This window comes from Sinohyriopsis cumingii, chromosome 14 (assembly GCF_028554795.1).
Source record: "Sinohyriopsis cumingii isolate HCF-2022 chromosome 14, ASM2855479v2, whole genome shotgun sequence".
NCBI classification, from domain to species: Eukaryota; Metazoa; Mollusca; class Bivalvia; order Unionida; family Unionidae; genus Sinohyriopsis; species Sinohyriopsis cumingii.
Window position 1 is genome coordinate 121,194,969 of NC_142974.1, and position 17,094 is coordinate 121,212,062.

A 17,094-nucleotide genomic window follows, 5' to 3' on the forward strand; every position below is an offset into this window, starting at 1 on the left:
TTAAAATATTCAGTAATTTTGTCACAGGTCATATTAGTCTGAATTCAGTGGAAAAACACAACACAATCATGTAACGAATGATGAAGCATATTTACTTTTCAGTACATCCCAAGTCGTTAAAAGTTAGTTTGCGTTTTAAGCCACGAACGTGTTATATCAGAATTCGTGTTATAAGAAAGCGTGCTATAGCGGGGTCACACTGTAGTTATGTTTTGTCATTACAAAATGTTTATTGCTTATAGCTGACAGAATACTTGAAAGAAATTTCTATAATTACAATATACAATTTTATAAATGGAAAGTTTCAGCATGTAAATCGTGAAATAATTATCAACCTGAAAAACTTCCTTCGTGTCAGTCAGTGGTGAAGGACAAATCAGAATGGGTTCTGCAAAAACCTGAGAGAAGTAACAACAAACATTGAAGCAAAGGTTTGTCTTTGAGTTATAATGGCATGTACACAGTGATCAAATGAGATGTTTGTTTAGTGTATATGTTGATATTTCTTGTTGAAGTAATGCTTGATCACTTTTCCCCTTAGTAGTTCCAGGAAAACATCAGGTCTCTCTTTTGTAAAATACTTCATGCAAGCCAGCACAGAAGGGACATGATGATTATTATTCATGATTCATGCCTTACAGAAAATATCTTAATTGTACTAACTAGATTGTCCACTTTTGCTCAGCGATGGAGTGATACATACAATAAACGATTAACCATGGCAAGACCAAGATATCATCAGCAATTTATAATCAGATACCATTTCAGCAGTCAGTGATCTTTATTTCGATATTATAAATGGACAATAAAAAATAATTTCACAAGTCTTGTATATTCAGTACATTTAGAAATGTTGATCAATTTCTCTTGCAATAAGTTAATGCATCTGCATTATTCAGATAGATCTAAACAAACTTGTCAAAAGGCACACATGAGAGAGCAAGAGAGAGAGAGAGATGATGATGAATCAATCCATTGTCTTGCTCATATTGATTGCAGATGACAACTCTTTTTTTTCATTTTCTCTCTCATTTCATTTATTGATTGCAAATGACAAATCACCTCTCTCTTTCTCTCTCATAAAATGGAATCTAAATCGCTACTGCAAAATGTATCATAATCAGTTGCAAATATCATTAGAAACAGTTTTGCTTCATTAAGTCAAGTACTTCTGACTGCAAAGTTTCTGCAGTTAGCTGCTTCATCTTTTGCGAAAAGCTAAAAAGACAATTCTGCTAAAAAAAAATGTTTTTCATGACTCTCAATGTTTTCTACATTTTTTGGCAATGTTAGTGTTATAAAAAATGAAAAGAAATGATTATTAGTGTTTACTCAGTTCTGCTTTTTGTTGCAAGATATGTTGATATTTTTAGGCAATCCTCCAAATTATAATTTTTTTACCAGTTGTAAATCTACCCTTGGAAAAAGTTAGAAAGTGGTAATAATATTAATACCATGCTAGACTATAACAGCATGGGAAAAAAATTAATAGTCCCACCATGGGGCATAAACTCAAGACTATGTGTTTCAAAGTTGTGTGCTTGTGTGTGCCACTTTATCAACTTGGCACAATAACGTACTGCAAAGCTGTATACCACATACAGAAACACACCAAATACTATTCAAAGAAACAAGTTCGCAGATTTTTGGCTACAGCAGTCACAGTCAAGAAAATACTGTGATGAAACATCTATAAGCATTAGGTCTATGCTACTATCAGATTATTGACACGTTATTTCTATGTGTTTGATTACAATTTCTATTCAGTTGCACATGTTGTTTTTAAATTTACCCTTAGAAGATTATGTTAAATGTGGAGAAATCCATGGAGAAAGCCCTAAAGTTTTGTTGGTAATGAAATTTTCTGAATATCTAGGTTTTTGACAACTTTTCACATTATAAATTTCAACAATATGTTTGAGGTCATAATAATTAGGAATAATTAGCAAACTTCCATGGTTAATGACAGGACCATAATTTGAGCTGTTAAGTGCAATACCTCAAGTTGGATGTCTTCGTTTGTTAGAAATGTACCATCTCCAAGTTGAAATTGACATCATCTTTTGATGCTAAGATTTTATAACTGTGTTTACAATGGTCACTGCCTTAATTTCTGCAGAAAATCCGCTGATGCTATTTACGGTTCGTATGGGATAGGGTGGTACATACCTGAAAACTACTGCCCAGTTATAATCTGTTGAATGAAAAAAAGAACACTATCCCATTCCGTGTTTTACTTGAAAGAAATTTACCGTGAGATTAATAAAAGAATACAAAATTACCCAGCATGAAATAAGAATTTAGCCCCCTAAATTATATGGTCATGTATTTGGGCAATTATTGCTTAACATCTAAATAGGTGGTTTGCATTTAAGTGTAAACTGAGTTTAGTTTGTACTGCTGTTTGTGCTTTTAAACAGAAGCAGCTATCATATGGAATATAATTATCCATTCATCAGAGGATTACTTTTCATGTTTAAACAATAGGATAAATTTACAAGGTCTCATCAGATAAGTGCACACATTTGTTCCGATTTCTTTGAAGAAAGTAAAAACAAAAGTATAATGCAAAATATCTCGATTAGCATTTTATAAATGAAAAACTGTGCAATAGTATTAATGCAGTTTGCGAGGAATTGTATTAATATTATCAAAATTATGACATATCATTATTTGTATTCCATTAGCTTTATTAGAAGGAATGAATTTTTATAATCAGTTAATAATTTTTTTAAAATTTCTTTTATTTTTATACGCTGGCTTATTTCACTGATGTGTTTTTGTGACTTTTCTTTGAGAGTACTTACAATTTCTGTTTTTATATTTATAATGTCTTCCTGCACTGTTGGTAAAATGTCAGGATGCATATTGTTTGAAGCAGTACAGCCATATATCAGATGCATAATATCTGACAGGATTGAATCTTTGTCTTTATTTAATTGTCGTTATGTTCTCTTTCATTTTTGTGTTGTAGTACTTCCAGAATAAGGTAACAGCTTGTTGTATTACTTAGGTCACATCTGATGGTTTTATTTGCTTTTTTGAAGGCTTATAATTATATATTCTGTCTTGAATTCTAGTAGCTGTTCTTCAAATTTTTCATGTTTATTTTTTGCTGACTCCTGTTTGGTTGTTAGAGATACACATTCCTTTGAGAGTTTATTGGCTTTTGCTGTCATGTTTGCAAGTTCTTGTTGAAGCAAATTGTTTTCCCTCATTCAGGCTGTCATGTCTTTTTCACCCTGCAGTACAGAAAACCTTTTCTGACTGAGCATCATCCTTTGTGATGACCTTGGGGAGCAATTCATTATTAATGTTTTCTCCAGCTAGCTCAACTGAAATTTCCTCACCACTGTGGTTTCTAGTTTCTGGTTCCTGAAGGGAGAAATATCTTCGTTGATTTTCATCAGAGTTAATTTGTGTAACAGCACTTAATGTATGTGTCTGAATTCCCGATGGGGAGAGCTGTACATGACCCTCTGTTAAATGAAAAGTAGACCCACTATAGGTTAGCAAAGACTGGTTTTGGGTGCTACCATCTTTGCTAGCCAAAGTTCCGATAACCCTATCTACACCTTGGCGTATCGAACAGACATTTCTGTGCTTTGGGTCTCTGAATTTCACTGCAGGCTACTGCTTCCTATCAAAATTAAGTTGTTAAAATTCGAGCAATATTACTATGTGATCAAGTCAAGGGGAGCTCACAACTTGAATGGACTGATAAAAAAAACAATTTTACACTGCCGGTCTGTGTTTGCACAAATACCTTTCACACAAATACACATGTAATGGCTTCCCTCTGATACATAGCCATAGTTTCTATGTCAAACTTGCAAATTATCCCTTTTAGGTCAATTGCATCCACCATTTTTGGCCAATGTACAATGCACAAAGCTATTGGTTAGCTGGTGTAACATACTAAGTGAGGCAACACATGAAATCCCATAGATGTCGCTAGGACAAAGCACCAGTATAGCTGTTCAATCCGCCAAGGTGTGGATAAGGTTATCAGAACCTTAGCTAGCAAAGATGGGGTTCTACTGGCATGCAAAATATTCTGATTGTTTCCATGATTACATGTTTCAGAATAAATTTCTGCAGCTAGGAAATGAAAATTAGTTTCTGTCCATTCTTTATAGCTAGGGCGCCTGAATAAGAAAAGTATTTGTGGAACTGTAAAGAGTCACTGTAACCTTGCAGGACTGCAGATTGTCTGATCAATTCAGAATTTTGAAGATCAAGCCATTATACCTGTTATCAGTTCCTTGACCATACTGTGAGGTCAACTTATTCTGCCATTCTGACATAAGCTTTATAGTACAAACAGTTTGTGTTGTACTTTAGACTGTAATTATCATTATCAATATTTGACAGTTGTTTTGTGGCAGTAGAGTAAGTTTCACTTTTAGAGAATCCTTAGAAGATGCTGTCTTCTAGTGAGTTATCTTGAATCAAATACAACAGATTGATAGAGTCTTTCATGGTAAAAGTTTAAAAACAAAGTGTAATTTCTTTAGGATCTGTTATCATATTTCAACAGAGTTGGCCTGAATTTAATTAAACACAAGAACAGAAATCTTCTATTTTGAATCCGGATGGTCATGTGCTGATGTTAACATTGATGGATTTATTCTGTTCTGTGCCAGTGCAGTAAATGGTATATATTAGATATAGTGTTTGTAGTTCAACATGGTCCACATGGGTAACCATCTTGGATTACATAAAATCCTTTGTTTTGAACAAGTGTCCAAAATTCTTTTGAATAACTGATATTGTGCACATTAAATTTCACTAACACTAACTGAATATTTTCATACCTGTATTGTATTAATTATGGCAATAGGTATTAGCTTATTCTACACCAGTTTTTACACCAAATCCCTTGAATGTTGAGCTCCAGCTGTATTCAAAGATATAGTTTCTGATGTTAAATTACTTAAAAACATTCATAAAAAATATTATTAATTATTGAATCTGAATATTAGACACATAAAAGATATTATTTCTTGAAATTTGGAACGACTGCACTTCCACTGATGAGTAAACGGTTTCTCTTGAAAATCTATGGAACAAAGAAACCACAAACTGCCATCTTGAATCAGGCTCCAGGCTGAGAATGACACCTATGATTGTTAATGAGATGGTCTTGCATATACCTGTTACGAAGACTAATATCAATCGTATAATTGATAAAACGTCGCAAATAGGCAATAATAATCATGATCTGAATGTGTATGATCACAAGAAATATCCGTAGCTATTAATAATGGGATCATACATATTGTTTGTCGAGCTTCATATTAAATCTTAACATTTAAAATGAAGCAAGTCTAAGCTCCTTAAATGAAGAAGGATTTTTGGAAGAAAAGAAAACAACTTTGTTCCATTTTATTTTCGATAAATATACAGGTGATTATTATTAAAGTAGTCGTACTACTATAGAGAGCCAGTCTGTAGGGGTTACAGAGTAGTCAGTCTCTGTAACTAGAGTCAGTCTTGGTAACTGTTACAGTATACAAATTTTAAAACTTATTTTCTGAAATTTTATTAGCTTGCAATCCTCTACAAAGAGATGGACACACTCAGTGGATAGATGGAAGGTTTAATGAAACTAGCAAAAAATAACTTCAAGGAATATATATTAAAATCAGCTGCTTAAAAGTATGTACTGTATAATTGGGACAAAGGGAAGCCACTTTTAATGTGGATTACATCACCCATAGATGCAATTTAGAATTCTGTTCCATTTTCATATGAACTCTGAAAAGTGCCTTATCAGGGTATCATTTATGTTTAAATGGAACAGCCCTAACAAAGTGAACTAACACTTGAATCTAAGTCAGATAGAATTGGGGTCACCAAATAGGATTAGGGTGGGGACCGATCTTTTATATTCAAGAGAAATTTGAAAGTAGTTCAAAACATAAATATACCATCTTTTGTGATTCAGATTATGATTTTCACTTTAGATGTCAAACATAAATCAATTAATGTTGTCAATCATTGAAAATGAAGAAATTATGATGATTGAGTATGGAAACTGTATGAATATTGCTATCATTGATAAATAAGTCTACCTTGACATTATCTACTTTTTACCAATATACTCCCTGTATTTCTAGAGTGGCCACTTTGAGATTCGTGAGAATTGTGAGAAATACTTCAGAGAGATCCGCATTTGTCTAGAAAACAAACCTTCCAGGTTTCACTTGGTTAATGAAGAATTTGCTGTTGACAACACTGTTGTGGACAGAAGATTGGAGGATTTAAAGAGGAAAATTGTAGAGTTGGCATCACAGCAGCCATACTGTCATGTGGAGATACCTAAACGGTGGATCCCCCTGCAACAGAAACTGATGAGGCTGAAGGAAGCTGGAGTGAAGGTACACATGTGAAATGAATTAGGAATTTTTTTTAGTGAGATCATAATTATTTAGCTTACATTAACCAGTTTTTATGACTTTACAATGTTACATCAGTAACATATTGTTCGCCATCACATGATGCACAGAGGCATGCTATGTTGGTATCAATAGAACATCTTTTCAAAGAACTTTTGAAGCAGGTGGCTCTGTGGAGTGTGCGCTTCTTTTCTACCTGGAAATGCTTTCTTTACATACCGTGTACTATATGAGAAATTTAAATAATCAAACCCTTGAATCCTAATACTTTTTCTGATCATACAGTTTAGCCACAATTTTATTATGTTAAAAATTATGCAAATGTGATGCATTTGAATTAACTCATTATCCACTTTATTAATACTGTAACAGACAAATATTTTCACATAATTTTTTATGTTTTGATATTTGTCACATATGCAAACGAAGATCATAGCATAAAATATGCATCTTCAAAGAAAATAATAAACATAGAAACTTATCAAAGAAGAAAGGTTCTGTCAGATATGTCTTCATTTATGTTTACAGGTGATTCCTATCAGCTTATTGAAAGAAATGAACCGGACTGGAGTTGTTCCATTATCTGAAGAAGAACTGGATTTATTTCTTAGATTTCAACATGCTGTTGGCACCATCCTTTACTTTAGGTGAGATTTGGGTTTGTTTTCCTCTCTGAGCAAATAAAACATTATTTTCTTACCAGTCAAAGGGACGAGATAACTGAGTGGGAATAGAGAAGATGCTTACAGATATTAAGCTTGATGCTGACATCCAAAAAGAGATCTCTACTATGAATGAAAAGCAGAATTAATCTAATTATTAATTTCATTGAGGATTTCAGTTACAAAGTTGTTTATTTTACTATTAGAAGAAAATTTGGTGTAACTGTTTTAGATCTTTTTCTTGAAAAAGTTTTGTCCCCCATTTAATGTCATGAGATTGTAGATTATGCAGGCTTGTGACAGTGGCTTTATATGACAACAAGTATCAGAAGACATGCGTTGACAAGAATACCAACTGTCATTATAAGCTGCTACTTAAATGTCATTGATGTATGACATATAAATTAACTTTTCTATCTGATGTTTCTAGGAGCATTGCTTCCTGACACTGATATGGTATACATGAACATCAACATACTAGCTTTTTATTTCAGCTGGTTTTATTGACTAAGCAGCTTAGACTTTTTAAGCACTTGCAGTTAATACTTCAAGCCATTAGGATTGAAAAGGAATTTACCCTACAAATTTTATATAAACTGCACTTGCAATTGATTTTAAATTAAGCATGTTTTCGGTGCAAAAAAGGCTGCAAATCACATTTAAAGAAGGTCACATGTCAACATACTCAGGGGCTTTTTCCTAAAAAAAACAGCATCGGATCGGTAATCTGAGGCTAAATGGCATGGAGAGTATCTTGATCAATTAATTTATGTGATAAATAGTGTAAACACATAGGAATGTCTATTAGTAAAGTTGTTTTGCTGTTCAATCACAATATATATTGTAAGAAATGTGTTGTATAATGGGATCATTGGGGTTCTGTCAAGGTGTTACAAAGTTAAAGTTTACATTATAACCTCACTCTCACTCACATACAGGAAAGCAATAATTATTTGATGATAATGATTTTAATCAAGGCTAACATCGATGATGTTCAACATATTTTGATATTGTTATCAGCAATGATTGTGCAGAAGATCAAAGAAAGATTTTTCATTTCAGTCATGAGGGCTGTATAGTAGAAGAAAATGATAAATGTCAAAGTATTAAGATGAGTCTCCAAAATAAAATTGTTAGGTGTATCAGCTTATGTTAAGTAAAGGAACTAACATGTTATCCATTAGAGTTGTTCTTGATTTTTCAGGAGTAATGCAAGGAAAACCTTGTTCTTTTTTCAGAAAACAAAACAGGTACCATTTTTTATCAAATAAAAAGACATATTTGTCTGAATTAATTTTAAGAAGTTTTTGAGACAGTTAATAAACTCCTTATCCAGCCTAACATCACAATATACACAGTTTTCTGGACCATACAGTAAAATCATATTTAAAGTGTAATTTGTTAGGGGCTTTTGTCTGCGAATTTTAAGCAATGTTCTTCCCAAAAATTTAGTATACCAAAAATATCAAATGTTTAAGGGAATTGTGCCCGCAAAGGACTAGAGTTGTTAGTTAACTTCAACTTGAAAGATAGTCTTCATTTTTGTGACAGCAGTCAGTATATTTGGGAGTGGAAAATGATCAAAGATTGTAGGTCACATTAACCCAGTTTTTTATGTGACATAACTTGTTTCCCATATGCACTTGTCATGCATGTTGATGGTAAAAGGTTAAATGTATTATTATTTGAGCATGGATATGATCTTTAAGTACCAATCAAAATCCAAGAAATGGTGTGATTTAAAAAAAATAATTATATTTATTTTAAGCGTGAATTTTAGGGCAATAGATAAAAAGATCTTGGAATGTGATCCATGATATAATTGTCACCATTTTTGGAGAGACTTAGTATAAGGTCTTATTGACCAATTGTTGGTGTGCACCACATACACATCGCATGCCAAGATAATCAGAAGAGTTAGTTTATTGATAACAGATGTAGTTTTCTAAAATGCAACTTTAACATTGAGGATGGGCACATTTTACATGCTAATCACGAAACAAATCCTGAATAATAGTATGTTATAGTGGCCAAATATTGGGTAGAAATGCCAATCCATATATATAACAAATTTGGCAATTGTTAATAAGTTCTGAGAACTTGGATACAGTAGCTCAATGCCTGCACAGTGCCTGTTGTCAGTGAGTAGGATTTACAGAGAAATTAACAATTAAAATGTTGAAAAAATGAATACAAAACTAGCTTGAAATGCAATTGCATATTGTTAATTCACATTTGTGTAACACAGTCCATAATGCCTTAAACATTGTACATGTATAGGAAACATTCATTAATTAGAGCATCGGTCACATGTTAGAAAATATGTGTCACACCACATTATAAAATACAAATAAACACAGAAAAATAGTAGTCCTCATTTGATTTATATCACATTGTCAAGAAATGTGTCACTAAATAATTCACTATGATATTCATTGTTGCCACTAGGACGTGGCTGTATAGTGTATGTTTACATGCTACATGTACATGGCCTTAAATTGGCCTAGATTTTAGTCTGCTGGAAAAAAACCCAAATGTGATCATCTTGCTGCGGCAACCAACATGTATGTTTGGGTATGAGGTCTGCATTCACTGAACATTGAGTGGTGTCTGCTTAAGTGAACCACTTCTTACCAGGCTTAGCACATGTTATATTAACTTACAGAATGCTTACCATTATGTCTTTAACTTGTTGACAGATTAGTGTGGCAGAGAACTTGTCAACATGATTTTTGTTATGTCGCCTGACTAAGACGGTGACACATGTTCACTGTACTAAGAATCTTTCATTTTTTCCATATTTATGCATCAACGAAAGCTTTATAATGGTGCTTATTGGAATAAATGTGTTAAAATTGTGTCGATTCATGTATTAACAATGCATGACATTCTTTATATTTTCGAATGTTTCGTAAGACTGACTGGAAAGTGTGTTTGTTAGCCTTACATGACTCTTGGACCTCTGTTGTCATGGATATATAGTGTTATATGCATCTATGTTTTTGTAATTTTTATTTAAGACTGTAATTTGTAGTGATTTTTTTATAGCTAAAATTATGTATACATGTATATTTCTGTTTTTAAGGTATTAAGGCTATAGATTGTGTGGGATTCATAAATAGGTGTAAATGTAGGTGTTTACAATTATTAATACTGATGTTAATTAATAAAATCTGTTTACTAATTTGAAGAGGTCGATCAGTTGTTTTGTTTACAATGTGGGAGATTTGCAATGTGTCCTGTAATGAGAAGTTGCGAAACGCATTTTCACCCCTTACTTCTGTATTTAAATAAATTGGTTGGAGAATTGTGTCATTCTTATTTTATTTTTTTTATAACAGCAAGTCTGCAGACATATTTGATGTTGCATTTGGATTTGAGAAGAATGAGTCTTAAGTCCAAGTCCAGAAGGGAATGATTTGTTTGGACTATTCATTGGAATTACAAAGTGTTCATTGAAACAAAATAGTATTATGGGAACAAAGTCAATTACTCTAAAGAGTTATGAATAATGCCATTTCATACATGAAGACTTCGCAGACCTCTACATTTGAGGATCTGCAATTTGTTCAGAACATTTCATTCTTCTTGGCTTTAGTATTACTTTGTAAGGGTTATTTATTGATTAAATTCATGAAAATTTGCTTTTAAAGTAAAATTGCTTATTTATCAGCTTTAAAATCCTACTGTTATTGTTAGCGAGTATAAATATAGAGGATGATGAATTCATTATCAAATATATCATACAAATATGTTTCATGTAAATTTCCCCAAATTATAATAAGAAAGAACCACTTTTGAATATCATTAGTGGCAGATCCACATTAAACTATAGCAATGTACACCATTCTAAACCATGTTACTGATTTAGTTATAAGCTGTGAATCACTTAGCTAACACAAGTAGAGTATCAGACTGGATGCTTATTATGGTGGGAACATTTATTTGCCGCGTCATAATAGCTGATACAAATTTGTATGAGCACTTGCTGTTTGGAAAAGAGAAAGCGTTTTTTCATGTTGTTCCTTGTTTCATTTCACAACTGATAACGATAGGATTTTTGACATACATATTTGTCTGCATGTCTCAATGTTGATCATTGCAAACAAATGTGATATCATTTTGTTCTCTTAAGAATTGTGAGTTTATGACACTGCTTCAAAATAGGGTTTAGGATGATGCATATAGATACGTACATTCATACATGCTTACTTACATACATACATATGCTGGAATTTACTGTACATTCACTTGAAATATAATGATTTTAACTCTGTTAAGTAGTAAAAAATACTATGAATTAGTAAAGGTAACCATGAAGCCAGTGATGTCAAAGACATAGTAATTATAAAAATTGTGTATCAGGTACAGAAAGAGTAAGATACAATTTAGAATCAGGTGCTTTTTATAAAGTATTTTGTTATATATTCTTTTCCTTCTGTTTACAGCTTGGATGTTCTGAGAGAGAAGCTTGTCTTAGAGCCACAGTGGTTGATTGATGCTCTTAAATCCCTAATCAATGCTGATAAGATGTTCATTCTGCGTTTCACCAAAGCTGTCACAGAAAAGTGGTTTGAGTTTAAGACTAAGGGAAAACTTTCTCCAGAACTAATTGGTTTGTAACATTCTATGTTCTGTTTAAGATATTGTCAAGATATTTATTTTACTGTGAAGTTGAACTGGACTGATTATAACACATTAAATATATTAAATATAGATGAGTGACATTAAAAATAAATATCACAAACCCAGGCTGAAATGCCACAAACCCAGGCATTAATTTCTTTATGCCCAAAATTGCACATGTTTACTATTATTTGTCAAACAATGATGTAAAAGCTATACTTCAAATATAAAAAGATAAAAATCATTAAATTGGTTTGTGTGTTTATTTAGATATCAGCATTTTATGTAAAGGAATGGGTTCTTGTTAGGTCTCGAGATCATCCATTGTCTAATTGTTCCATCAATGTCCCCACTGCACATTGGATCATCATTTTTATGTTCATTCTGTTGAAATCTGATTTTTGTCAATCTTTCCATTTTACATCGGCTCTACCAAACGTCAATTAACAGCTTCTTATGTATGCATTATAATGGTCATAAAATAAATAGAAAAGAGCAAAAGCCAACAAGTTTTGTAAAAGTCAATAATTTATTTATTTCCCTAGAAAACAAAGTAAAAATGTACAAACTAGAACTTAAAGTATTTTGAATTAAATCCCAGATAATCCTAGAATTTCTAGCACAAGTCATCATGAATAAAGGTCTGAATACATTTCAGTCAGTGATATTTCAAATAGGTTCCAATACTTAAGATGTAGATGAGCCTGTAATTAACTTAAAATTGATGATGTGCTAGTAGATTTCTGATGAATTGCAGAATTATAATTAAAGATGTCCTTGTTTAATTCATTATATTATTCCCAGTTAATGTCTCCTTCCAAGAACATTATGCAGCACTTTGTAATTCCAGTTAATAAATAATAACTTGAATAAATAACACCATTTTTCAGCACAAGAAACCCGTAAAAACCTGGAAAGAACCACCGACCCACGAGAAGCTTCTGGGAAGCTTTCTCAAATACTTACATTAGCCTTGAATCAAGACTGTAAACAAGATATATATGTGCTAAGTTAGCCCTTAGGTTTCTGCCAAGGTTATGATGGCAAGCTTAGCATAGAATAAAGATAATTCTGTCAGAATAGGCATCATGAATCATCTGATGGGATTTGTGTAGCAGATTGTTTATGCTAACATTTTGCAAGAAAATCCAAATTTTGTGTAATTATTTACAAACCACGACACTGCTAGTAATATATTAATGTACTGAACTTATATGGAATCTTGTCATTAGATCATAAATTGCTGCTCCAAATTGTGGTTTGTACTGTCAAAAAGGTTTTATATATAAGTAAGTACTTAAGTACCAAGTTGGAGGAAATCGGCTATGGTCAGGCCTGGAGAGGGTTGGGCTCCGCCAGGCGTCAGCTGCCCTAGACACACCACATGAAAAATGGCAATGATTACCCATCCCATACTGGAACGATCGTCGCCTGGTTCAACAAGGGCCGAGCCTTCCGTCATGCACCAGGGCGGAGGTGGAAAGTATATGACTGGTGCTCAGAGCAGCAAGATTCCTGTTGGGAACAATGTCGCCATTGGCACATGGAATGTGAGAACACTGAGAGCAACAGGAAAGCTTGAGGAGCTTACATATGAAATGAACAGATACCCATGGAACATCCTAGGACTCTGTGAGATACGATGGAAGAACATTGGAGAAACAACAACCTAGGAAGGACACAAACTGTACTTCAGTGGCAGAGAAGACAAACATGAGCAGGGAGTTGGGCTCCTGGTACACAAGGACAGTGTGAGTACTGTCATGGGATGTCAGCCAGTATCCAGCCGGCTCATCACCATCCGCCTCAGGGCAGCTCCTTTCAACATTACCATAATACAGACATATGCCCCAAGAGCAGACTAAGTTGATGCGGATGTGGAAGACTTCTATGACCAGCTACAAGACATTGGGGATAAAATACTGAAAAAAGACATTCTGGTTGTGCAAGGTGATTGGAATGCCAAGATAGGTGAGGACGCTTGCATGAACTGGAATGGAACATGTGGGCGCTGCTGCAATGCACAGACAAATGAGAGAGGACTGAGGCTCCTGGAATTTGCTAGTTACAATGACCTTATGCTGGCAAACACCTTCGGTCAGCACAAAAAGTATCCAGAAGATGGACATGGCACAGCCCAAGTGGAGACCATCAGAGTCAGATCAACTACATCATGGTGAAGAGGCGCCTACAGTCAAGTACAAACATCGCCAAAATAGAAGCTTTCCCGGAGCGGACATCGGAAGTGACCATGATCTGGTGATGATGACCTTCAGGCTACATCAAAAGAAGGTCAAGAAAGAGAGCCGCACAAGAACAAAATTTGATCTCGAAAAATTGAAGGATCCCGAAGTAGCAAAAGCCTTCCAGGCAATGATTGGTGGGAAATTTGCACCACTCACTATCCTCAATGCTGACAATACCGACATGGACACGTGGATCACCACCTTCATTACAGCAATGACCAAAACAGCCAGTGATATCCTTGGTAGACATCGCCCAGTCAAGAATCCCTGGATTACAGCTGAGGTTCTGAACCTGTGTGACAAGAGGAGGGAACTGATGAAGAATAAGAACGATGCAAAAGGGGCAGAGCAGTACAAGACAGTCAACTGGCAAGTCAAGAAACGCTTGAAAAAATGAAAGAGAACTGGATAGAAGAAATGCCCAAAGACATTGAGGGAAACTTGAAACGGAACAGCAGCAGGAAAGCATACCAACTGGTCCATGTTCTAACAAGCACAAAACAATGGCAGGTCACCTTCTTGCAGGACAAAGCTGGAAACTGCCTCACAGAAGAAAACAATATTCTGAAAAGATGGACATCGTACTACGCAGAACATTACAACCACCAGGCCACTATAGATCCAGAAGTACTGAATGTCCCTCCATCAACTAACAACGACAACCACCCTATCATATGCAAAGAAGTAGAAGCTGCAGTGAGATCACTGAAAAGGTGTAAGTCAGCAGGAGTGGACAACATCCCAGCAGATCATCTAATCCAGTTTGGGGGAGAGGCAATGATTAGCGCCCTCACAAACGTCTGCAGCAAGATCTGGCAAACAGGACTATGGCCATTGCCATGGACCCAATCACTGATCATCACCCTCCGCAAGAAAGGCAACTTGCAACAATGTCAAAACCACCGTACAATCAGTCTTATAAGCCATCCAAGCAAAGTCATGTTAAAGATATTGCTGAACAGACTAAAACCACAGGCTGGAAAGATCATTGCCAAGGAGTAGGCGGGGTTCAGAGCAGGTTGCAGCACAACATAGCAGGTCTTCAGCCTCAGGATATTGTGTGAGAAGTACCTCCAACACCAGCAAGATCTGTACCATGTCTTCGTAGATTTCAAGAAAGCGTTTGACAGGGTATGGTATGCAGCCTTGTGGGAGACCATGACAATGTACAACATCAATGCCAACCTCATCACAGTAATAGAGCATTTCTATGACAAGGCCACCAGTGCAGTATACATCAAAGGCAGCATAGGTGACTGGTCCAGAACGACAGTCGGAGTCAGACAAGGCTGTCTGCTCTCTCCCACACTATTCCACATTTTATGGAGAGAATCATGGCAGACTCGCTTGATAAGCATACAGGGACAGTCAACATCGGAGGCAGAACAATCACCAACTTACATTTTGCTGATGACATTGATGGACTAGCAGGAAATGAGCAAGAATTACTAGATTAGTAGAGAGCTTTGACAAAACCTCTGCAGCCTATGGCATGGAAATTAGTACAGAGAAGACCAAAATGATGACCAACAATATCAAGCCTTAGCACTGACATCAGGGTCCAAGGTACAAAGCTAGAAACAGTCCACAGCTTCAAGTACATGGGGGCAACTGTAACAGATGAAGGATCAAAGCCTGAAATACTCTCCAGGATTGCACAGACAACAGCAGTGCTGACAAAACTGAAGCACATCTGGAAGGACAAGAACATCGCACTCAGCTCAAAAGTCAGACTGATGCACTCACTGGTGATCTCCGTATTTATCAATGCCTGTGAATCATGGGCCACAACAGTGGACTTGGAGAAAAGGATACAGGCTACAGAGAAGAGATGTTTCTGAAAGATTCCTCAGTGACACATACAAAGACCATATCACCAATTAAGAAATACGGCAAAGGATAAGACAAGCCATTGGGCCTCACGATGACCTCATGATCACAGTGAAAAAACGGAGACTGCAGTGGTATGGGTATGTCTCACGATCATCAGGACTTGCCAAGACAATCCTAAAAGGCACTGTACAAGGAAGACGAAAAGAGAAGCAGGCAAAGAAAGAGGTGGAAAGACAACATGTGAGAGTGGACAGGCTTGATACTGAGCGACTCACTGAGAAAGATGGAAAATCGAGAGGAATGGAGGAAGCTGGTTGTTAGGTCCTGTGTGGTGCCCCAACGGTTTCCAGACTATGGGACTGATGATGATGATCATGAAGTACTTAAGCAGCTATATATTTAATGGAGTAAAACCAAAGTTTTCATTGTGTGAGATCGTATATACAGATGTTCCAGATATGTTTCTATTACATTTTAATTTGACCAAAATGTGTATCTCCATTATATCTTGTCAAACACATTTTGTATTATTTTGTTAACAAACTGTAACCTAAGAAATAAATGAAAAGTTTTAAATGGTTGCATTTTTTGAAGAGATACATAGTACATATAAAATCATTATTAATTTCCTAATCATATATGGCCATCTTTAGGGGGTCCTTTGAATATGCAAGATATACTATGATGGCTTCTTCATACATAAGCACCATGGTTGGTATTTCATAAACAATCACTATGGATCACCTTGATATTTCATACACCTTTAACATGGACAATATTTAATACACGAATACATTGGATGATATTTCATACACCATCACCATAGATGATACTTCTTAGATCATCACCATTGACAATACTCCCTACAATATTACCATGGACGATAAATCATACATTGTCACCATGGTGATATTTCATAAACCATTACCATGTTCAGTACTTCATACATCATCAACATGGACAGTTCTTCATACATAATCGCTACATACAACTCTTCATACATGATCATCATGGATAATTCTTTATACATTGTCGCCATTGACAATACTTCATACAAGATTACAATGGACAATAATTCATACAAAATTACCATGGACAATAATTCATACATCGCCACCATGGACCATACTTCATACATCGTCACCATGGACAATAATTCTTACATTGTCACCATGGACCACACTTCATACATCATCACCATGGACAGTGATTCATACATCATCAGCATGGACCATACTTCATACAACATATATCACCACCATGGTCAATACTTCATACATCATCACCATAGACAATACTTCTTGCATTGTCACCATGGACCACACT

General features: G+C 35.0%; 1 protein-coding gene across 1 annotated transcript in view; it reads left to right on the forward strand.

Moving 5' to 3' along the window:
• The window catches only part of LOC149784727 (uncharacterized), a 120,282-nt gene that overhangs the window by 51,303 nt on the left and 51,885 nt on the right, over window positions 1-17,094 (forward strand). The window contains exons 9-11 of the mRNA XM_089933039.1: window positions 6,123-6,383; window positions 6,930-7,048; window positions 11,512-11,678. Coding sequence (XP_089789165.1) covers window positions 6,123-6,383; window positions 6,930-7,048; window positions 11,512-11,678 — 547 coding nt within the window. The remainder of the gene's footprint in view (window positions 1-6,122; window positions 6,384-6,929; window positions 7,049-11,511; window positions 11,679-17,094) is intronic.